The sequence below is a fragment of the Periplaneta americana genome, chromosome 9, assembly GCF_040183065.1.
Source record: "Periplaneta americana isolate PAMFEO1 chromosome 9, P.americana_PAMFEO1_priV1, whole genome shotgun sequence".
NCBI classification, from domain to species: Eukaryota; Metazoa; Arthropoda; class Insecta; order Blattodea; family Blattidae; genus Periplaneta; species Periplaneta americana.
Genome location: NC_091125.1, coordinates 83819485 through 83845387, shown reverse-complemented (window position 1 = coordinate 83845387; position 25903 = coordinate 83819485). Strand labels below are relative to the sequence as shown.

General features: G+C 34.1%; 1 protein-coding gene across 3 annotated transcripts in view; it reads left to right on the top strand.

Moving 5' to 3' along the window:
* Fancm (FA complementation group M) overlaps positions 1–25903 on the top strand; it is an 80211-nt gene that overhangs the window by 41349 nt on the left and 12959 nt on the right. For 2 of the 3 annotated variants that reach the window (XM_069835133.1, XM_069835132.1), the window contains exons 19-25: positions 690–3473; positions 9738–9913; positions 13469–13583; positions 15572–16432; positions 20119–20296; positions 23477–23695; positions 25741–25841. In XM_069835133.1, the coding sequence (XP_069691234.1) occupies positions 690–3473; positions 9738–9913; positions 13469–13583; positions 15572–16432; positions 20119–20296; positions 23477–23695; positions 25741–25841 (4434 nt within the window). The remainder of the gene's footprint in view (positions 1–689; positions 3474–9737; positions 9914–13468; positions 13584–15571; positions 16433–20118; positions 20297–23476; positions 23696–25740; positions 25842–25903) is intronic. The other variant, XM_069835134.1, reaches the window with a different exon arrangement.

Genomic DNA, 25903 nt, shown 5'->3' with positions numbered 1-25903 from the left:
GAACAGTGTATGTTCTTGGTTAAACACATTTTAAGTGTTATTAAAATTCATATATTTTCCCTTTTTTGGTATAGTTAATGCTTTATAGAATAATTAAAAGTGAGACATGAAATTTTCTTTATGCTTTTTAATTATTACTGCCAATTGTCTGGGTGCGAATATTCTTTGAGTATTGGCGTGATGTAAGGGTTAGAAAGTGAAACTTGTGCTCTAAGGCTGCACTTAGACATGGATTCGAATCCCACTTTGGCTGATTACATGATGGATTATTATTATTTTTTTTTTAAGTTTTCACTAGCCAAGTTGTTATGCCGTGGAGAATCCACAGACGACTCATATCATTATCAGTTTCATTGATAACAGTATGTTTGATATAGAATCCTTATGAGAAAGAAAATATTTGCAGAATATCTCCTGAAATTTAATGTATATTTTAAAAATACTTAAAATTAATTCATGATACTCGAACATTATACAAAATACTTGAATAGTATAGTGAATTGTTAGTTTAAGAATGTTAGCCTATATAATATTCTGAAATAACAAACTTCATGAGATTTCACAGTGTTATTGAACTTTCAGGGGGACTGAATAACATATATTCCTGTCATATACCCTAACTGAAATTGTCTATTAGTATTACAAAATAGATGTATTTTGTAACACTTGTCTTTTTTTTCCCCTCCTAGGAACCTACTGAAGCAGATGTACAATCATTGGATAAAAATGATAATGTGCTTGCTGATGTGACAATCCGAGATGTGTGCTTGACAGCTGAAACTGTTGGTGAAAACCACTTCAAATGTCCTGCTGCTGTTCATTTTAATCCGGTCATTCCTGAGAAGATGGAAGTTGGAGAGGAAAATTTGGATCCATTGGACGTGGAAATTATAGAATTACCTAGTGATAGTGATAATGTTATTCAAGGTGATCAGCCTTTGTTGACAGGACAAGCAAAAAATGAGGTGTTAGATATTGAAGAAGTTAATGATGATGAATGTTATTTTTGCAAAAACGACCTGTTTTACTGTCATATAACTCCTACTATGCCTCAAAGAAAGCTGAGTAAGAGAAGTTTTGAATGTTTTGAACCATTGCGTCCAGGCATCTTGGCAAATATCAGGAAGAGTAGTTTGGCTGCATTTGACTTGACACAACTCTTGAGTCCGCCATCCAGCCCTGAGAATAATGTTTCTGAACTTAAATCTGAAGACGAACTTCCTGTTGATGACAAACCTGACAACACAGCTGAGATGAAGTTGCAGAAGGCTGCAGAAGATGTGAAGCCGAACTTCAGCCTCAACTGCTCTGTTTTTGACAACTTTTTATTTGAAGAAAGTTGGACTGCTGGTAATGCACTAAAGAACGACCTACCTGTCCTTTCTGAAGCTCAAGTACTTACAACAAATACACACAGTGACCATAGTAGAAGTTGTGGAATCACTGATGAAAAAGCCCCAGAACTGTTGCAAGAAGTTGTTTTGGTTGAAGACAAACATGTTCATGAGTCATCTGACAATAATAGATGTGCACCAGATGAAGTTAGTGAACAAAATTTCGGAGAGCGGACACCGCTTAAGACCAGACAAACTGAGATATATCCAGAATCTGTGAATAATTGCAGTAAACAAACCTTAGTTAATACTTCCAATGTTTTGTTATCTCCAGTGTCTCCAATTTTTAATTCATCAGTCAAGAATTGCATACAAGAATCGCCTATTTTTAGTTCTCACAAAGCAGGGAGAATGTTACCTCGATGTTCTACACCAAAAATTCATAAGAAAAGCCTATTTTCAAGGAAAAGAATGCTCGAAGATAAAAAAGAAGTAGAATATAGTGATAATGGTAGTAGTAATGTGGGAGATCCTGCACAAATTGGAGGCGAGTTGGATGAAGAGAGAGATTCAGTGTTTAATTTACCATTGCCTGAAGTTCCATGTATGCAAAAACCAAATTTCAATTTGTTTGCTGGATCACAGTGGTATGAAGACTTCACATCTAGTGCAGGCAATACTCAAACTTCGAAGAATACCAGGGAAAAAATGAATGTCTCTGCAAATACCTTAACCAATACTAACAACTCCATGTACACTATTACTCAGTTTCTTAATGTAATTGATAGGACTGTAAGTGTAGAGAAGGAAAAGATACCTAAAGAAAATACTCTAATAAGAAATGTGTCACTTTCAGATATGCTGAAAAATGGAGATAGTAAAATCAAAGAAGAATCTGCAGGCATAGCTGCAATAGAACATACTCCACCAAAGACTAGTCAAAGTTTGGACTCAGGAAATGACAACGAAAATCCTGACAATTTGTCACATGTCTCACCAATTCTTTGTTCACAGATCAGGCATTCTGTACAACGAGTTACAACAAAAGTGTCAGATCTGATAGTTCCTCGTCCTAAGTCCTCAGGACACGACAAAAATTCTGAACAAATCTGTGTAAATCAGAATTATTTTCATGATAGTGATGATGATATTTTTGCAGGTTTAGCTATAGATCCTCATGATATTAACCCCAGTAACCATACTGAATCAGGAATATCAACATCTATTTCAAATAAATACATTCCAGTGGAAATTTCAGAAGAAAAAACTAATTTATTAGTAAAGGATAACTCTAAATGTAATGAAAATCCTCCACAAATGGCAGTTTCTAATACCAGCAGAAAAATAGTTGAATCTGACAGTCAGTTTTCTTTCATCACAGTGGCACCAAGATTCACAGAAGGCCCATCTCGTGCTTATGTTGCTGAAGATGACCAATCAAATGCTGTGAAAGTGAATTCTCGATTGAGCTTGAAACGTAAGCAGAGAGATAAAGTAGAGCATTCCATAAAAAATGGATTGGTGAAAAGCTCAGAGATTTCTCCAGAGCCCAAGAGACAAAAAACTGATACAGACATTGAATCTGATAAGGAAAGGAGATCCTTGATTAAATGGACAGATTTTGGGGAAGAGAGTGATCAGTTTGATTCTGTCAGCTTTAACAGAAATCCATTGGAGTCAAATAGAAATACAAAGAATGAGCCAAACAATTGTAAAACTTCAACTCCAGAAGATGATTCACCACTTACTAAGAATCTTGCCAAAAACAGAAGGAAAAATATCTCCTCTACGTCTAATGAAAGTGAAAATTCACCAAATCGTGATCATCAGGCAGAATCTCCAGGGAAAATAAATCCTTTGCATTTACAGGATTCTGGTTGGTTGACAGCTGATAAAAGTGAATCTTCCCCATCATCAAGGGCAAAACGTATATTTCCTATTGTTTCTGATTTCAAGAAAAATAATTCTACAGGTAATAAAAACTTTGAAAACAAAATTGAGCAACTACAAGAGACTGCTGTAACAGAAATTTCTTCTGATGATTTTGATTTCGCATCTGAATGTGGAATTGGAAAAAGGAAGAAAAACAGAAGAAAGCTGGGACAGAAAGCTGTAGGAGGTGTTAGCAAGAAGACAAAGGTAATTATTTAATGATATTGTTTTCACCTTTGATGTTATAGCACTCACACTCATAAACACTCACCCACACAGGCCTATTTGTCTTTGTGTGAGTGTACATGCATGTTTTTGGTGCAATGTAGTGGTGAAGCGTAATATTATTCGCAACTAAACAAAACATAATAAAAACAGAAAAATCTCTGCACTAGATAAACAATGATTTTTTTTTTATTTCCGAAAACCATTCATCATAGTTTTAACCACTGAAAGGAAAAGAATATAAGTCCTAATGATGGTTGGTTAGAGGGCAGAATGAGAAATGAACAAAAGGTGTGTCATTTGTTTAATGAAGAAGCAACATTCCACACTCAAGAATTTTGAATATAATGCAAAAATTCAATGAAACTGGAAGCGTGAGAATGAGTCAAAGTCTGAAATACCAAAGACAGTATGCATCTAATAAACTCAAAACTTTTTTGGCTTAAAATTGACAAAACCTGGCTAAATATTTATTTTCATTCATAAAATTGAATGCATATTCCATCTATTTATCCTTTCAGTACTCGCGTGTTTAACACAAACATAACACATGGGTAATAGCCTTCTATATTTCTCTACTTACTTACTTGTCAGTGTCTCACATCAAGAACAGCCATTCTTCTTGTGATAATAGCAAAGCAGCAGCAATAGTAATAACTGATAGACTGATAGTCACAGACAGTAACACATATTTCCATAACTCTCTGAATTTTTAAGTTGGTGCAGATGGATAGACAATGTTATCTTATTTGTCTCAGCAGTGTTGGATGTATTGTTAAAATGTAAATAGCACAACCAGTTTTGCATTCATATTATGATGATGTCAGTCAAACCACAAAACAAAACTGGAATGGATGTTATCAGTCAGCAATTCTGTAGTACTATAGCTGCTGCTCATCATGGTTCAATTCTTTTCAGAAGAATGAATATTCCTGAATCATACTTACATTAAGAAAAAATCAATAAATAATCAACCTTCTTAATGTATCCACCTGTTTGCTGACAACATAAAGTCCACTATAATAAATTCAGTTTTTGTTTTTAATGAGAAATGAGGGGTATTTTGATCGGTGGTCATTGTAGATGCCTGTTGCTAGTAGCCAGAGTTGGGGTGTAGTCAATATATACTGCAGAGCTGTGTCTTCTGCAACTGGTACTGATGATTTTAATTTACTTCTTTCGTTGTTTATGGATGGACAGTATAGAAGAATGTGTTCCAGATCTTCATCATATAGTCGATCTGGTTGGCGAGTTGGTGTGCTTAAATGCGACAGGCTCATGTCAGTAGATTTACTGGCATGTAAAAGAACTCCTGCGGGACAAAATTCTGGCACATCCGGCGACGCTTATATAACCTCTGCAGTTGCGAGCGTCATTAAATAAAACATAACATCTTCATCATAATTATTACATCACAGACAAGTAGGAGTATCAGAAAGGTGAAATCAGTGTAGGTACAATTGTGTGACAATGTGACCTGTTCTGGCTCTTGTTAAAAATGTTTGAACATGTGTGGACAAGTTTTTGTACATTACCAGGTCATTTAGTTTCTTTTGTACAGACTGTAAAATTTTTCCTTTGTCAGAAGAGAGGCAATTGTTGAGCAATAACTTACTTACTTACAAATGGCTTTTAAGGAACCCGAAGGTTCATTGCCGCCCTCACATAAGCCCGCCATCGGTCCCTATTCTGTGCAAGATTAATCCAGTCTCTATCATCATATCCCACCTCCCTCAAATCCATTTTAATATTATCCTCCTATCTACGTCTCGGCCTCCTCAAAGGTCTTTTTCCCTCCGGTCTCCCAACTAACACTCTATATGCATTTCTGGATTCGCCCATACGTGCTACATGCCCTGCCCATCTCATACGTCTGGATTTAATGTTCCTAATTATGTCAGGTGAAGAATACAATGCGTGCAGTTCTGCGTTGTGTAACTTTCTCCATTCTCCTGTAACTTCATCCCGCTTAGCCCCAAATATTTTCCTAAGCACCTTATTCTCAAACACCCTTAACCTATGTTCCTCTCTCAGAGTGAGAGTCCAAGTTTCACAACCATACAGAATAACCGGTAAAATAACTGTTTTATAAATTCTAACTTTCAAATTTTTTGACAGCAGACTAGATGATAAAAGCTTCTCAACCGAATAATAACACGCATTTCCCATGTTTATTCTACGTTTAATTTCCTCCCGAATGTCATTTATATTTGTTACTGTTGCTTCAAGATATTTGAATTTTTCCACCCCTTTGAAGGATAAATCTCCAATTTTTATATTTCCATTTCGTACAATATTCTGGTCACAAGACATAATCATATACTTTGTCTTTTTGGGATTTACTTCCAAACCGATCGCTTTACTTGCTTGAAGTAAAATTTCCGTGTTTTCCCTAATCGTTTGTAGATTTTCTTCTAACATATTCACATCATCCGCATAGACAAGAAGCTGATGTAACCCGTTTAATTCCAAACCCTGCCTGTTATCCTGGACTTTCCTAATGGCATATTCTAAAGCGAAGTTAAAAAGTAAAGGTGATAGTGCATCTCCCTGCTTTAGCCCGCAGTGAATTGGAAAAGCATCAGATAGAAACTGACCTATACGGACTGTGCTGTATGTTTCACTGAGACACATTTTAATTAATCAAACTAGTTTCTTGGGAATACCAAATTCAATAAGAATATATATATATATATATATATATATATATATATATATATATATATATATATATATAATACTTCCCTCTTAACCGAGTCATATGCCTTTTTGAAATCTATGAATAACTGATGTACTGTACCCTTATACTCCCATTTTTCTCCATTATCTGTCGAATACAAAAAATCTGATCAATAGTCGATCTATTATGCCTAAAACCGCACTGATGATCCCCAATAATTTCATCTACGTACGGAGTTAATCTTCTCAAAAGAATATTGGACAAAATTTTGTACGACGTCAACAAAAGTGATATTCCTCTAAAGTTACCACAGTTGGTTTTGTCCCCCTTCTTAAAAATAGGTACAATTATGGACTCCTTCCATTGTTCTGGTACAATTTCCTTTTCCCAATTAGCAAGTACAAGTTTATAAATTTCGCTATATAATGCACTTCCACCCTCTTGTATTAATTCTGCTGGAATTTGATCGATACCTGGAGACTTGTACTTTTTCAGATTTTCTATCGCAATTTCGACTTTTGAAAGCGTGGGTTCAGGTATAAATGGCTCAGCAGTTTGTATTTCAATTTCGTCCCGATCATTTCTATTTGGCCTATGTACATTTAGTAGATGCGCAAAATAGTTTTTCCATCTGTTTAGGATTGATGGAGAGTCTGCAAGCAAGTCACCATTCTCATCCTTGATCACGTTTATCCTTGGCTGATATCCGTTCTTAAATTCCTTTATACCCTTATATAAATCTCGAATGTTTTTATTCTTACTATTTGTTTCTACCTCATTCAGTTTTTCCTTCAAGTAATCTCTCTTTTTATTCCTAAGTGTATGACTTGCTTCCCGTTTTTCATTGAAATAATTATCTCTCTTCTCCTCAACTGGATCCTGTAAGAATTTCAATTTTGCCTGTTTCCTTCTTTCTACTACCATGTAACAATCTTCATCAAACCACGGTTTCTTTTTCTTAGTTTCATAATAACCTATGCTCTGCTCAGCTGCAATTTTGATACTATCTCTGATATTTTCCCACACGCTATTAACATCTAATTCTTTCTCAACTTCGTCGGAACTTTCTAAAGTGGCAAACCTATTCGAAATTTCGACTGGATAATGTTGCTTAGTTTCCTCGTCCTTTAATTTCAAAATATTGAATTTAGTAATATTAACTTGTTGCTCTACTCGCTTGGCTACTGATAGTCTTTCTCTTAATTCTCCAATTACCAAATAATGGTCAGAATTACAGTCTGCACCCCTGAAAGTTCGAATGTCTACTATACTAGTATGTCTCCGTTTATCTATCAAGATGTGATCTATTTGGTTGTGTGTCAATTCATCTGGAGATGTCCAAGTATATTTATGTATTTTCGATGTGGCAAAGTTGACTAATCTAACTCCATTGTCACTACTAGTTACATGTAGGCTCTCGTTTCCAATAGTTGGCCTAAAAATATCCTCCCATCCTACTTTAGCATTGAAATCCCCCAATAAAATTTTCATGTGATATCTAGGTAAGTGATCAAAAGTGTGTTCCAATTCCTCATAGAAGCTATCCTTTATATGTTTGTCTTTCTCTTCTGTAGGGGCGTGAGCATTTATAACTATGATGTCGCACCATCTACCCTTAAGTACTAAATATGATAACCTGTCACTGATAAATTCGACCTTTTTTACTGCTGATTTTATTCTTTTATGAACAAAGAATTCTGTTCCTAATTGGTGATTATGGTTTCCTTCCCCATAATACAAGTAATGTCCTATTTGTGATATGCCATTCCCATCTAACCTAACCTCTTGTACTCCCACGAAGTCTATTCTATATCTAGCTAGTTCTTTTGCTACTAATGCTACCCCTCCTGTTCTATAAAGACTAGTTACGTTCCAAGTGCCAAATCTCAAAACCTTATTCCTTTGCTGTGGTCGTGCCAGAGAATCAGTCCTATTCCGAGGCTTATTGTAGGGATTCGTAACAAACTGTTTTTTACGGTGATGGGTTGTTAGCCCTTCGCCCAACCCCCAAGCTGGAGGACCACCCCTTATCGGCTGTCCACGACTGCTTATTCAATATATCTGCAGCTACCCTCCATATCTGGAGGCCGTCTCCTCTATCCGCAACCTGAGGACGCGCCATGCCGTGGTGATAGGGACCCACAATACATGGAATTGTTGAGCAATAGGTTTATAAAGTGAAACTTTACTGAAGCGAAGGCACTGGATGGAGATATCACTTGAAGAGGTCTTGGTTGCAAATATGTTGCCTGTTTTGCAATATTATTGACTTTCTTGTTTCCAGGTATACCACAATGACTAGGTATCTGTTGAAATGTTATTTTCTTTTGGAGTTTTTTTAGTTTACTTAGTTGTTTCTGAATGGGAATAATTCTATGTGCGTATAGGCAATGGTACATATTTGATTATATTAAATATAGTCCCCTTGGAGTCGGTAAGTATGCAAATAGATTTTTCAGAAATTTAAGTAACACACTGAAGAGCAGCATCAATAGCTAGCAAATTTGTTGAAAGATTTCTTGATTAACCATTGATACTGATATTCTGTTTGGGCAGAGTGTGGTTTTATCTAAGTAAAACATTTACTTAAATACTTAGAACTGTTAACATTGAGATATGCGAAGAAATCCAAACTTAATTCACGAAGTATCATTATATGAAGTTAAAGTTGGCATGTGGGTGCTGTGCTAGAAGAATAGCGTGGTTGATCTATTTGCATGAAACTGTCTTCTTTGCATGGTACATACATGTTAATTTTATGGTATGTAAGTTTTAATTTTCACTTTTTTCAAGATCTAATCGAGGCTGAATGACCCTATAGTTACTTCCAGCAGGATGAGCCACAGTGCACACAGAACTCCATTTCATTGGTAGAACAAATTTTTGAGACAGCATTAATCGTCATGGTTTCTGCCCTCATCATCCCCTAATGTAAATCCTTGCTATCTATGGAAACACTGTTATGTCAATCAGCAGATGAACTACATGCTGTAGTTCAAAATCTGCTGAAATCATGCCAAGTTTGTATTCACAGTCATATTAAAATCAGTTCTCAAATAACATGGTAAGTCAAACTGCCTGTTGTCCAGCAGATGATTAGTCACTGTCCACCAGCAGATTTTATAAATTCTTTGATGTGCAATAAGAAGGGCGTAAGTCAGAAATGAATAGTTTTGAGCTCTGACCTCTACATATGTTATTACAAAAATGTATTTCTTCAGATGGTACGAAAGGCATGTCTCCTCTCCCATAATGATATAGAACATCAGATTTCCAGCCCATCATAATGATATTGGTCCTCATTTCAAACTTTGTTTCTGCTTTACTGAAAACTTGAAATTTATGACTTATGCCCTTTTTACCGTGCAACATAGAATTGGCAAGTAGAGCCAGAATACTAAGTGAAATGGGGTTTTTTGTGTGTCTGCATGCATGCGTGCATGCGTGCGTGTAGGGTTACTTGTAGAATTCATTTCTTTCCTTAGGCATTATTTATGACTGTTTTGAAATAGAATGTGCAGGTTTGCATGCCACAGCTTGTGTAACGATATTGTTTATTATTGCAGCCTGGGACTCACGTGTTTTTGAACACAGAGGCTGAGGAATCAGACGATTGTCCTTGTCCTTCTCCTTCTGATGACGACATGAGTGACCTTGACAAATATGATTCCAGCTTTGTAAGCGACTCTGGAAACCAGACGCACACAGACATTCAGGCAAAGTTTCTGCATTCTTTAATAAGGTAAGCATTGATCGTAAATGAAGTGAAACCATCTTAAAACATTTTTGGAAAAAAAAAAAAAAAAAAAATCAGTATATTGAGCTTATAGAGATTAAGGGTGTTTGAGAATAAGGTTCTTAGGAAAATATTTGGGGCTAAGAGGGATGAAGTTACAGGAGACTGGAGAAAGTTACACAACGCAGAGCTGCAAGCATTGTATTTTTCACCTGACATAATTAGGAACATTAAATCCAGACGTTTGAGATGGGCAGGGTATGTAGCACATATGGGCGAATCCAGAAATGCATATAGAGTGTTAGTTGGGAGGCCAGAGGGAAAAAGACCTTTGGGGAGGCCGACATGTAGATGGGATGATAATATTAAAATGGATTTGAGGGAGGTGGGATATGATGGTAGAGACTGGATTAATCTTGCTCAGGATAGGAATCAATGGCAGGCTTATGTGAGGGCGGCAATGAACCTCCGGGTTCCTTAAAAGCCAGTAAGTAAGTACAGTATATTGAGCTTATTAAGCAGGAAAACTTGTTCAAAGGGGGACCCTGAAAAATTGATTGTAGCATTATAGTATTCCATCAATTTTGTGTAAAATTTGTATCTTGGGACTTGGTGAGATGGTGGTGCACAAGTTCTAATCACTAGATTGTGCACCAATATGCCTAGGTTAAATCTCAAATCTCTCCGCAGTGCATATTTATTTATTTATTTATTTATTTTTTTATTTATTTATTTATTTATTTATGTCTATAACAGAGAAAAGTCCCAATTACAATAGACAGTACAGATATTTGTTTAAAAAAAACATAGAATTGCATATAACATGAAAAAAGAGATAAAACAGATACAAATGCAAGATACAAGTGTAATTACAAATTAAAAATGAAAAAAAAAAAAAAAATAGATACTACCTAAATAAAAGACACAGATATAGATATAAATGAAAAATACCAAATAAAAATAAATTGAAAAGAGTTAAGTATAGATATCATAGCCAAAAATGTAAAATGTAGCTATCTCTCATCTCTCCTAGATTCCCCGTAAATGAGAATCATTTCCACTTTTTCTTGTTGAGAAAGTAAATCCATTTCAACCCACAGACATACACTAACAACAGATACAAGGAAACCGTCCTACCTTGGAAAGTAAACAAAACAACGGACACAATGTCTCATTGCCTCCTCACCTACTGTGATGCTGGACTGTTTCGAATGGGTCCAACCATTCATTGCGCTCTTCGTACACAGCCATTCATAATTTTTGTTGTTATTTACGTTGGTTAAGAACAATTGCAAAGTGCTTCATACAAACGTTGTTTAGTTTTTTATGAGGAATGAGAAAACAACATAAAAAATGTAGCTTCCTATTTTAAAAAATTAAATTGACCCTAAAATAACCATCACAACATCCTCCAAATAAAACAGGACAATATCAAGCAACTTTTATTCAAGACATTTATTTCTACAATGCTTAGTTTTGGAGATATTGTACAGTATCAACTTAAATGGACCATTCTGTATATATATATATATATATATATATATATATATATATATATATATGAAGAGAAGATGGGTGGGAATGTTAAGCCTGGTGGCCCCCTTAGTGCTATTCAACAGGAGAAGGCTACATGTCAGCACTGGGTTTCACCTTCTCTCTACATCGTGTTTCACCTTCTCTCTTCCTCATCTTTATCATCATCATCATCATCATCATCATCATCAATCATCATCACCATCACTCATTCCATACACTACACTTACACAGGGGCTAATCAAGCAGAAAAAAATATTTCTGTCCCCTTATTTTGACATGGATGTACCACCAAGTAATCAACGTCAATAATTCTGTAACTGAATAATAATAATAATAATAATAATAATAATAATAATAATAATAATAATAATAATAATAATAATAATAATAATAATAATAAATATATGCATATTGAACTTACCAAAGTCAAGTCAGGCAATGAGTGGTCAACGGGATGCTTTCTGTTGCAAATTCGTCAATCACATCTTCATAGTCTAATTGCTGTGTAATGTCAGAATTCATGGAGAGGACAGCAAGACTGTTGACTTGATCTTGCGACATGGATGATCATAAATAATTCTTGAGTCTTTTGAGGAGTAAGAAAGAGCGCTCGGCCGAACAGTTGGCTACAGCAGTTGACAAGAATACCCATAATGCAATTTCTAAGTTAGAAAACAGTTCTTGAATGAGATTTTCAAGCAACACTTTATACAATGTACTTAAGAAGGATACTTTTATTTCGTTGCTCTTAATATATATGCTTTAAAATGAATAATATCATCACTCAAAAATTCTTTCAAGTCTTCTTTGTAACACTCTTGCAGTTTTTCTAGCACATTTTAATAGTTCAGTGGGGAAATACTATGTGATGGTTTTGAATATATACAACATAACATACAAATCAGACAGCCAATACCAGCTGATCACAGAGTACCAACATTATTCATACTTTGCAAAAAGGTGATATGTGTTGCACATGTCCCGTTTCTTCATCTTTCCAAGAATTCCTGACTGCTGTGTCGTTCACATGCTGTGCCACTACATGTCACCTTTTTGCACAGAATTGTGTGTCTGTGTCTGTAGAGTTTAAATCCAGTGAAAGTGAAAATGGTAAAAAATGTCACGTGTCACTTTTTTGCATCTTCTGATTCATTTAGTGATACATTATTTACCGTGATAAAAAAGAGAAGAGAACCCAAAATATACGACACATAACAAATTTATTTATATTTTTTATCCTATAGATAGTATATTAATCTAACCTAGTGAAGAATTTGTCCAGTATTGTTTGTTTGAGACTTTTTTAATATAGAGGTTAGCTATATAATCCTTTAGTTCCCACAGACTTTTTGTGATATGCTCTGGTATACTGGCAACTTCTTGAAGAAAATGGACATAAATGTCCAAAAACTCCGTGGCCTCTCGATATGTTTGCAGTGGTTTTTGGTCATCCATGTTATTATTTTTTTTCCTTTTCTTCGTTGTGATCTACCTCTACTTTACTGCAAAGCTGCTTTATATCTTGCTCCCCGTATGGTGGAAGAGCATTGTCGGCTTCAACAAATTTATTGAATGTGAGACTGATTCTAAGTTTACTCCTGAATGTTGGACCAGTCATCAGGAATCACTCCCACACTATCGTCGTCATCATCTTTATCATCATCATCATCATGACCAGACATCAGGACTCACTCTCACACTGCGTCGTTGTTATCATCATCATCTTTATCATTATCATCATCAAAATCTATTTTTACATGGGTGGCCATAAATATCAATGATAATATTAATGTATCTGTTACAGAGAGTGAAGAGATTCTTTTAGGGTAGCTGAAAAGAAACTGTGTCTTTGTTCTGATGTTTTGAGTTCAGTGTCATATAAGATGCGAGTAAAACTGCAAATTTTCATTAATAAGAGATTATTTGTAGCAAAATGACTTTATTAAGATACACTTTTATTCTCGAACTTTTGAACATATGTTAGACAAAATATTTAAATAAATATATAACTTGTGTGTATGTTAGGAGTCCAGGTGGTCGACAGGGTCAGTTCAAGATACTTCCAAGACAACCTGACATAAAACGAGAGGATGTGTTCTCTCAAGAAGAAGAAGAAGAGGTGGAGACTTCTTATTTGGAGGTAAGAAATTAGTAACAGGATTTCTAATATTGGTTCTGTTATACATAGGAGGAAAACTTAATGGACTTTATTTACTCATTTGAGTTCACTTTAATGTCTGGTCTTTTGTTGTGATAGCAGTAGCCATATTTATAGATTTTAGTAATGCTTATCTTAGAGTCAAAATAAGGATACTTGTTAAAAATCTATAATATTTCAGTATTGAATGTAGTAATATAAATAGAACAATGATTAATTGCTCTTAGATACAATAACTTATTACTATATCTAGTTTTTTAAACAAACAAAAGTTGAATTTCTTTGAATAGCAATATTAAGTATAATCTTAACATAAACAACAACTACTTAGCAGAAAAACTCAAGAAGATACCAAACTGGAATGTGCCATGCACTTATAAGAAAAAAGTCTTCTGTATTTAAGGAAATAATGTTATTTGTCATTACTACATAGCAACTTGAACAGATTATCTGTAATGCAAAGACCTGACCAAATGAAAATAATATGGAAGTAAATACTATAAAAAGAGTTGATTCGTTATTTCTTCCAAGACAATAATCAGCCATTGGTGGTCTAGGACATAGTGAACAGAACTTGTTCTCTGAGATTGCACTTGGAAATGGGTAGAAATCCTATTACCTCGATTTGTTTGTTTTTTTTTTTCGAAGTTTTCTCCAAATGCAAGGCGAATGTAATCAGATAATTCCATATGCTCCTCAGTGACTTTTAATATATTTTTTGTGCTTTTCTTCCCTTGTTTATTTCGTTCTTTCTTTCTCATGCAATGAAAATATCAAACATTCTCCAGTAAGTTTGCTGCAACAATTGGAACTTATTTTTTATGCATTTGAGATGGACAAATTAATTACACGATGTGGCAAACAAATAGTCAAGGAAATTATTTTGAAACTAGTGTCAGTGTGACACATGTACGATATTGCCAACGTCTCATAATAAGACATTGCTTTTGATATATGAATTAGGATAAGACTAACAAGTAATGGGCCACCAGTGTAGCTTAGTTGGATAAGGTGCTTGCCTGCCGATTCGAAGTTGGTGCTCTAGTGCGGGTTCGATTCCTGCTTGGGCTAATTACCTGGTTGGGTTTTTTCCGAGGTTTTCCCCAACTGTAAGGCGAATGTCAGGTAATCGACCTCATCTCGCCAAATACCATTTCGCTATCAGCAATCCCATTGATGCTAAATAGCCTGGTAGTTAATACAGCATCATTAAATAACCAACTAAAAAAACAAGTAATGTCTACTAAGAACATACGAAGGTTAATGCAGACAGATATGAGATTATTCATTCATAGTTTTCTGCCCAAGGACAGGTCTTTCACTGCAAACCCAGCATTCTCCAATCTTCCATCTTTTCTGCCTTCCTCTTCATCTCCGGATATGATCCATGTATCTTAATGTTGTCTATCATCTGAAATCTTCTTCTTCTCCAAACTTTTTTCCCGTTCACCATTCCTTCCAGTGCATCCTTCAGTAGGCAGTTTCTTCTCACCCAATGACCTCACCAATTTTTTTTTCTCTTCCTGATCAGTATGTGGTTATAATATAATGTAATACCACTTGTACGGATTGATGTGCTAGCTCAAACCTGAGCCTTTGTCCTAATGGAATGTTTACAGACATTATTATTATTATTATTATTATCATCATTATCATCATCATTATTATTATTATTATTATCATTATTATTATTATCATCATCATCATCATCATCATCATCATCATTATTATTATTATTATTATTATTATTATTATTATTATTATTATTATTATTATTATTATTTGATGAGTACTTTTTCTTCTGATCATCATTTGCTAACTTTTTTTATCCTCAACCATTCTTACTGTACTGTTGATTGTATTGTAGACTCAGAATTAGTATGAATGGCTATATTTTTTAATTGACTTGTTTTGCAGACGAGCTGAGAGATTGCTGTGTTTGGCTTCTAATATGAACACGTTTGTTCCAGGACTCGTTCTGTGTAGTTGAAGAACCTCATAGTGAGAGGTGGGAAGCCTCTGCTCTTGAGGTGGCCGAGGCCTTGTTGGAGGAAGAGTCCAGGTGGAAACGAAGGAAGAGGAAACAGAAGAGACAGAATAGTGATTCTGATGTAGATGAAGATCGTGCTATTAGGAATAAGAAACATCACCGGCGGATAGTGATGGCAGTTAGTTCAGACAGTGAAGATGATAACAAACATATTTCTAACACTGTGCAAAAACAGAGCCATAATAGAATTCCACCATCTCCAGAAAATACGCGTGATCAGAAAGAACGCATGACAAGTGAATGCAACACAGAAATTAAACGTATCTCATCACATGAACCTCAGTTGAAAAAAGAATGTGTTATCACTGTTGATGATAAGAATATAGATGATATTATTGAGGGGTTAGATGTCAGTGGCTGGGATGATTTTGACTTTCCTTCACTACATGAGGACTACGGAGTGGAAGATAGCAATAATATAGGTCAGAAAAGTAGAGATCATGCTCATCAAGAACAAAAGTGTGAAGCAACTATATCTAAACCAGCACAAGATGAACCATCTGAAGAGCCAGTGAATGGAGCACAATCACCAGTTCTCACCTATTCTGGACATTTTAAAAAGTTATGTTCCAGAGTTGTACGATCACTGAGTACAGAATTTGCAAAGGGTGCAGCATCTAATACCAGTTTAAATAAAAACGAGCAAAGAAGATCAGTAGCAGTTGGTAACATTGTTTCACCATCATCAGTTACAGAACCACATAAGACATCTGAACTGGAAATGTCTAACATTTCATTGAAATCATCAATGGATTACAAAGCTTCTCTTTGTAATGTTGCTGTAAGTACTTTTAATAAAATTATTTAAACTCACATTGAATAACTTTACTTACAAAAGAGTGATTTACTTTGTGTTTAGGAAATATTTGTACACATTTTGCACTTTATTGAGATAGTTTAATATCCATGTAATAGTAATTAATTTTCTCTTTCTTAATGATGATGATGATGATAAGTGATCACAAAAACAACTCACATTCTCTGTCAGGAGTTGTTCGAAAGAAGCTTAACTTAAATAAAAAGAAATTTCCTATTCAAAATTATATCATACCAGAAATGCAGAAATCAGTAATATTGTAAATGTGCCATAAACCAATATTCTTAAGCCTCGATTATGTAGTGCAGATTTTGTTGTGTAAAGGCTTGTTTATTTTGTCTGTTGTAACTCCCAAACTATTATAATATGCAACATAAAACATGTATAATAATAATAATAATAATAATAATAATAATAATAATAATAATAATAATAATAATAATAATAATAATAATAATGATGATGATGATGATGACTCATTCATACTTTTCTGCTCAAGGGCACGCCCTTTACTGCAAATCCAGCATTCTCCAATCTTCTCTGTTTTATCATATTGTGTTTGTCCATTTCACATGCTCCATTCTCCTCCATATCCACATTTTAAATGCTTCTAGTTGTTTCTCGCCACTTTGTCGTAATGTCTATGTTTCTGCCCCGTACAATGTCACAGTCCACACAAAGCACTTCACTAGTCTCTTCTTTAGTTCTTTCCACAGGTCCGCAGAAGATGCTCCTTTTTCTATTGAAAGCTTCCTTGGCCATTGCTATCCTCCTTTTGACTTCCTGGCAGCAGCTCATGTTAGTACTTAGAGTACACCCAAATATTTAAATCCGTTCACTGACGATGATATTAATAATAATAATAATAATAATAATAATAATAATAATAATAATAATAATAATAATAAATGTTAATATGGTGATGGTATAATAATTGTCATCATTTTATGGGCTTTCTGATCAATTCCATTGCAACTGTTTAGCATGGTTTCTCCATCTTCTTATCTCTCTTCTACATTGTGACTTACATCTAACTTCATTTTTTTTTGTATGGTTTTCAGTTTAATATTGACAGTCTTCACTTTGAATTCTTCCATGTTCCATGAAATTGATCTTCGTATTTAATGTTAGTGTGTTACTCCTTTAAAAAAAAACTGCTCTTTTGCTATCTGTAGGAAAAAAAAAGTTCTGCTCTTTTGCGACCTTCCTAGGTCTCCAAATCGCTTATAGAAACTAGAACAATGGTAATTGTTTTATGACTTTGCCTTTATTCTTGACTTATTATTTTTGTATTTATTAACTTTTTTTGTTTCATATTTATATTGATAGTAATTGATGATTGTGTTATCCATGATATTGCGTTTTGAATAAGAAATATTTTTTCCAAATTAATTAAGCTATTAATTAAGCATAGACGGGAGGATAATATTAAAATTGATTAGAGGGAGGTGGTGTATGATTATAAAGACTGGATTAATCTTGCACAGGATAGGGACCAATGGTGGGTTATGTGAGGATGGCAGTGAACCTCCGGGTTCTGTAAAAGCCATAAATAAATAAGTAAATTAAGACTATTGACTTGTCCATTTGTTTTATCTATCATTATTTTATATTTTTTAGAACGTGAACCAATAAAAGTAATTGTTCGTTTGCATTTGCACACAAATTGAAATGAGTCTTTGGAATTCTTTAATGTGCCATCGTTTTATTAATCCTTTATGTTGATAATGTTTGCATCTGCATCCATATAAATGAAATGCTCTTGTATGACAACTATTAAGATAAAAAAAATCTGCAATTGTAAAAGAATGATAAAGCGAGACATTTATTTAAAACTTTTTATTTTCTTCTTGGACATGAGAATCATGTTGGTAATTTATTGTGATGAAGTCTTTTAGTTTGTATTGAAATATAATTCTTGTAAAGTTTTTGAGCTATGTGTTAGTTCTTTCTTCAATAGTAGTTACACTTCACACTATGAAAGATCAAGTGATTATATGATACTCACAGAGATATACTAACCAGTGTAGTTACAGTGATGTTTCTTTTGTTTGTGTTATCATATGTTGTTTCAGAGTCATAGCCATTCACAATGTATATCATTTGTGTGCGTGTAGGTGTATAGCACATAATATATAAAATGTTTCAAAAGTCATGCTCGGGCCATATATTAGTTGTTTTTTTGGTTTACATTGAGGTGAAATGTAATAGTAAAAATGAAAATAAATAAGGAAAATAGTTATTAAATATGATTTCAGGAAATTACATTTTCTTCTTTCTATATAAAGGTGTAAACTGCTACTGAAGCACATAGACACAAATGGCCCATTGTGCACCTCAATCAATTCAGAGGACACGCAGTGTGCAACCAACTTTGCAATGCTACTGGGTTTTATTTTCTGAAATTTTCGGGAGACAACATGTGTTTCCCGAGATATTCATACCTCATAGCCTTAGACCAGGACAGTCCAGCAAAATGTGAGATGAAAGAAATGACATTAGTTACAATATTAGTGCAGTTTAATCTATTGATGTGTTGGCCATCATTTTTCACATACAGTTGGCACCTATGACTGCAAATGAATCTGTGAGGGAGAAATCTGAACAAGCTATATTTCTGCAACTCACACACAATGGCAACGTCATTGTTACCAACTAGAAGCGAAAATACACCTCTTTGTTTAATAATGTTTATTTAGATTGTTCTTAATAAATATGAATACATCTTTGACACAAAACGAGACTACCGATTGTGACTTTTGGGCTTTGCTGTAGAAATGGAATGTGCTGTAGAACTTTATTCATAAGTATTATTACTGTTACCATTAACACTAATATCACGACTTGTGACTGTGTCATTCCACATCAAGTGTATCAATACAAAAACCTTATTTTCTCAGACTAGAAAAGAGATATTTCAATAGAACAAAAACATTTCAGGCAGAATCTTACGATCTTTAATTTTAGATTTCGATTAATTTTGAGAGAGATAAATATTTCGTAGTCAAGGATTCAAATTTTGAAATCAGTTAAAAAAAAAAGATAAGATTTTTTAAAAGTTCTTGCTTGTTCGTTGATGTTTTAAAATTGTTCCTCTAAATTTGAAGAAGTAATCTCAATGATTTTTAATCATCTGAAGAATATTATAGTCTGACAATTAATAATAATCAGGTATAATAATTTTTTTTATTTTTATTTAGCGTACCTTACAGAAAGTAAAAGTATTTTTGGGAAGTAAATTCTTATGTCAAACCTGGCATTAAAATCTGAGATAATTGTAGGAAATAGATGGCAGGGGGATGAGGAAGATCACTTAAAGATTACACAAAGTGAGCCATTAACTTCAAGACTTGACTTAAATGATATAGACTATAGAATATGTAAATAAATATATTTAATGTATTGAGGAATCTACAATTATGTGTGCATTGTGTGAATGCAAAAGAAAGATTGAGAAAATTAAGAAAATCTCTATTGAACAATTGTCATGTATATATGTAAGTTCTGAAAGGGAAGATGCTGCAAATTGAGAATATTTTAACAGCTAAAACAGAAGTTAAAACATAATAGGAATGAAAAATTCAAATTTTTACTGCTCTTCATACAAGTTGGTATTGTAAAAGAATTAAAAATGAATTAATGTGATCCAGCAGGACCTCAGTCATGGTGCAAAGACGGTCATCATGTCCACGAGGCAGGTGGTGAGTGCACCTGAGATTGCCACACATCTCCGTGCAGTTTATAAGTTTGATGTATTGGTCCATTCTGTCCCTGATGCTGACTATGTTATCAGTTGGCAGCTAGGGGTGCTTCGGTTTACATTGACAGGTAAGAAATTCTAGAATTTGCCACATTTCACCATGAATGCACAACCTACAACCCTCCATTTGTCTCATATGACCTGCTAAATAAATTGATTTGTGGCATAGGAATAAGTTTTCAAAGTGTAGTTTTCTAATATTGTAAGTAGTGAGGGTTTCATACACTTTGTTGGAATATTTTAGATTGCATTCAAGTCTAAGATAGCTAGAGACTGTATCAGACAAGAGATTTATTATTAGGAAGAAAGAGAGGAAGGAAATAAGAAAACAAGAATAATTTATGTGATGTAACATGAGTAAGAAAGACATTTTCTTGTAGAAGAGACATTTTCAAACCAAACATGTTGAAAATTGAAATTGTAGTGAATTAAAATTGGGAAAGTTTTTGTTTCAAGCAAAGCTTGTTTATTGCCCATAATTTAAGTTTTGGGACCACAGTGATTTAAATTATTATACTTTCATTGACACAGAAAAGTATTGTTATTGGGCATAGTTTGCCAGATTATAGCACATTGCCTTTCCATGTTGGAGATTCAAGTTTAAATTCCAGTTAATCCAAGAGAAATTTTTAATGGATAAAAAGGAAAGACAGATATTCCTCGATTATTTTTTCAGCCTTTGATTAGAATGCTAATGACTAAGAGTGCAGATACAAGGTACTTAGAATGTTAAAAATAGGCAAGCAAATAGTCTATAAAAACATCCAAAATAGGCACTAAAACTGCGAAATAATATTAAAAATATATATAATGAACATATAACTTAAATATTTTCACTTATTTTGCTGTGCTGCATTTTTAAAATGTGCATCTGTGTTTTTACAGTGCTTTAAATGCCATTTTTTTTCCACATTTTACCTGTGAAAAAATAAGACCAATCTCTCTGTCCGACTAATCTAATTCTTAATAAAAATGAATTATTAAACCGAGTTGCTTAAAGAAAAACTTGTTAAATTTTACTTAAAGAAAAACAACATAACTATTAAAAATTCACTTGTTAAATTTTACTTAATTGATGGAAAGACAGGTTTACAAAGCATTCATGAATGAAACTCCTATATCACGAGGAGGGGGGGGGGGAACCTGTAAAATTTACAGCTCACGTCAGTTTTTTTTTTTACTACTAATGGTGGGCACTTGACTTGCTTCGTTCACAAGCATCCCCCTCTAATGGGTGACACGCTGAAGCTTGTAGTTCTTTTAGCCACCGCGAAGGAATTGCCCTTAGTGCACCATGAGACGTAACACTGGATGGTGGTGGTGGCCATAATGTTAATGATAATTAATGTAGCAGTAGTGGAATGCTGGTAGGGGAAACGGGAATACCCCATGAAAACCTACCACCAAGCATTGTCTTTGTCTACCACAAATTCCAGTTGGACCCAGGTTACCAGCATGGAAAGCCAATACCCTAGCTATTCAGCTAATGGTATGCTGAATAATGGTGAAAATTTAAAACATATAATGTAAAATACATAAAACATTTATTCAAAATTGTATATTATTTGTTTGTTTCCTGATTCGCGATATATATATATATATATATATATATATATATATATATATATGGAACTCTGCATCATAATCCACAGTTGATTCCTGATTTACCATGCAAATCGTCTGTAGCTGCATTTAGATTGGCAACAGGCCATGACTGTTTGGCCATGCATCTGCATAGAATTGGAATATATCAGTCTCCTAACTGTCCATTGTGCAACTCAGATCAAGAAATGGATTCAGAACATCTCAAAATCTGTGCGTCAGTGGCTAACCATGACAATATCTTTGAAAAATATTGGAGTGCAAGAGGTCAAATGACTTTATTGTCCAATGCCTGGCATTAGAAAACAACAACATATATCCACAATTTCTTAAGAATTATCTCAACAGGTTGACTAGTTGCTCCTTGCCATTTAAAGTTTCTTCAGGTGAGCACGCATTTCACTACAGTAAACCTCTGTGCCCACTTTCATTAACTCCGAAGATACTTAACTTCTATGCAGGCAGCTTGAGTTCGAATTTCCATAGTGAATTTTTTATTTTGTCCTTTCTTTTATTTTTTACAACTCGTTTTAGTGTAATATAGTGAAATCATTTTGCTTATGTTACTTCATGTTACTTATAGATAATTACAAAATTGATGAAAATTTGTGGTTATAATTCCAGGAAATAAGGATATATTTTGTCATCAGAATTATGGTTTTTCGTCTTGTTTACAATTACTACTGATGATCACGGATTTAGGTTAGTATAATAATTATATTCCCTGTAGCACAACTTGTAAATTAATTATTGCCAAATATTTAACCATCAACATATTTACTGAATGTTCCTTAGGCAATAGAATGTAAAGCAGCAGGGATTAATAAAATACTTAACACAGCATTTTAATATGAAAGCCCCCAATTGTTGTATTTAGTGTTACATACTTTCATCTAGCGTCAAAAGTTTCTATTAACACGAAAAAAATAATAAATCGAAAAGTATTCTAAGGATAAAAAAATGACGAAAACCTGTTATATTTTTCACTGATGCATTTAAAAGGCAAAAAAAAAAAAAAAAGTTTAGTAGCTCCATGAAATTCTGAACTTGCAACCTTACTTTCATTTAGCGTCAAAAGTTTAAATTAACACGAAAAAAATAATAAAGCGAAAAGTATTTTAAGGATAAAAAAGTGACGAAAACCGGTTATATTTTCAATGAGGCATTTAAAAGCCCCCCCCCCCTCAAAAAGTGTAGTAGCTCCACGAAGTTCTGAACTTGCAACCTCACGAACACTTAGCTAACACTCTACCACTACCCACTACGCTAAGAGTACTACTGCAGTAAGAACGGCATTGTAACGAGTATGACTTGAGAACCTGTTATATATAGTGTTTGTGTTACAATATTCACTGTTTAAACACTCTGAACCATCTGTCTGTTTTAAATCTCGCATATGAATTATTTTCTCGGAAGATTTGAGTGATAATAGTTGTGTTCCCCATTATAACTACTACAAGAATATACACTATCATTTGAACAAAGTCTGGCTGTCCCAAGCACTCATGGAAATACCCGATTTGAACTTAGTCTCTCAGATGCCGGCCAGTTTCATTTTGACCAAGTGTACATGCGCCTGTGCATAAAAAAGTAGCTGTTTATATGCTGCAACTGGATAGAGAACATGTGTGTTTGTTTGTCAATAGACTTTCTGCGTGCATGCCCCAGTAAGTTGGAGCTGATGAGAGTGGTGGGTTCACTGCGATCCAGCTTCTTGCAGCGTGTGTTAATTGCTGAGAATGACAAGCAGACACCAGTGGTCCCGAGTGCAGGGATGCACAGGAACATGTGGAACAAGGCGGCAGCCATGCAGTTGGCATATCTACACCAGGCCGGAATTACTGTCCTCTATTCTTGTGATAAAGGTAATTAGATGAGCTGAACATGCTTTGTCACCATAAGAGACGATTTATGGAAGCCTGATGTAACTTATTATATTGGTAAGTAAATAGTTTATAGTTAGTTAGTTGGTTGGTTGCTTGCTTGTTTTGTTGGTTAGTTGGTCAGTTGGTGGGTCATTTAGTTGGTTGGTAGGTTGCCTACACCTCTAGATATAATCATTGAAGTTTTTACTGAAGTTTGCTACTTTGGCATTGTGAAGGAGTATTGCATTTTTGTGAAGGGGACATTTATAAGGTGGAATTTATTACCTCCAATGATAGACAAAACTTAAGACTAACATATTTGAGCTTTGATATGAATGAGAATAATTCACGATTATTGTGAGAAGTGCCAGTCAGTTTTCGTTCAGCCCTCTCACTGTATGACGAGATATTTTAAATGCCATAAATCTGTGATCTGCGCAATTCAGGCCTACCTCCCTTTCATCACAAGCCATACTAAGGATTTCTGTAGTTGTTAAATATCTACCATCCATGACAAATACGAGTATGTTAACCACTTTATAATTGAGGACAATAATATATATATTATTTTGATTATGTTTGTCTTTTTTACAATCATATTATGAAATTATACTTCAATTTGTATCTGTTGCAATATAATTACGCACCATATTCGTCATGTTTGCTACTTTATCTAGTGATTTATATATTAGTCATTAGGTATAGAGTTCTTGTATGGTATGTATAATCAATAATTAATTTAAGTGAGCACATTGTCAGATGAAGATCTTACCTGAGTGTAAATTCTGATGAATTCATCACCGGTCACCGGCATGGCTCAATCGGTTAAGGTGCTTGCCTGCCAGTCTGAAGTTGCGCTTAGGCGCAGTTTCGATTCCCGCTTGGTCTGATTACCTGGTTGGGTTTTTTTCGAGGTTTTCCCTACTGTAAGGTAAATGCCAGATAATCTATGGCAAATCCTCGCCTCATCTTGCCAAATACCATCTTGCTATCACCAATCTCGAGTCTAAATAACCTCGTAGTTGATACAGCATCGTTAAATAACCAACTAAAAAAATAACATAATTCAATTTAAATCCTGCCTAAATTCAACCTCGTAAATTTCAAGCGCAATAATTAACATTAGGTCCCTAATAGAAACAACAATAACGAAATTCCTTGGTTTACAGATCGATAATGTGTTAAATTGGAAAAATCATATTAAAGAAATTAGCCCTAAGCTAAATTCAGCATGTTTTGCTATTAGATCTATGCAAGAGATAGTAAATATTAATACCTTAAAAACAATATAGGCCTACTTTGCATACTTCCACTCGGTAATGAGTTTTGGAATAATATTCTGGGGAAGTTTCACAGGTAACAACAGTATATTCCTACTACAAAAAAAGATTAATTAGAATAATAGTAGGTGCCAACTCTAGGAATTCGTGTAGGATCATTTAAAAAAAAACTACAAATAATGCCCATGGCTTGTCAATATATATTTTTTTCATTAATAATCTTCCTTGTATGTAATCGTGAAAACTTTGTAACTAATTCAACAATTCATAGCATAAATACGCGTCAAAAAAATTACTTTCATACTCCATCAACAAGTCTATCGTGCTATCAAAAAGGAGTGCATTATATGGCAGTAAAAATTTTTCTCGGTGTCTATAATATTTTTAAACAATGCCTAAACGCATGAGGGATGTTATAAAAACAAAGGGAGGTCTAACTGATAACTGAATGAAGAGGGATTGGTGATTTAAATGCATATAAACTGTAGTATACGGAGACTTTTTTATTATGTTTTTGGTTTCCAGTTTCATTTAATGTAATTTACAAGTTTGTTTGTTTTATTTTTCAAACTATTCTATATAATTCCGTTAGTTTATATCAGGATAATCTATACAAACAGAATAGCACGTTTTTGTTTTACTTATATATATATATATATTATTATGTAAAAAAGAATAAATTGGTAGGTGTGTACGGAGGCTTTTTTACTGACTGTATACATATCTTTTCTTTTTATAATTTCCCTAAAAATGTTATGTTTACAGCTGACACTGCTCGTCTTCTCTCAAGATTGGCAAATTCAGAATACTCGCAAAGCAGAGGCATCACTCCTGTGTCAAAAAATTTGAAGTTGTCTTTGGAAAATGTAAGTTTCTGATAGAAAGGTAACTTTGTTATTGAGCTTATCTCATACCTATTATAACACAA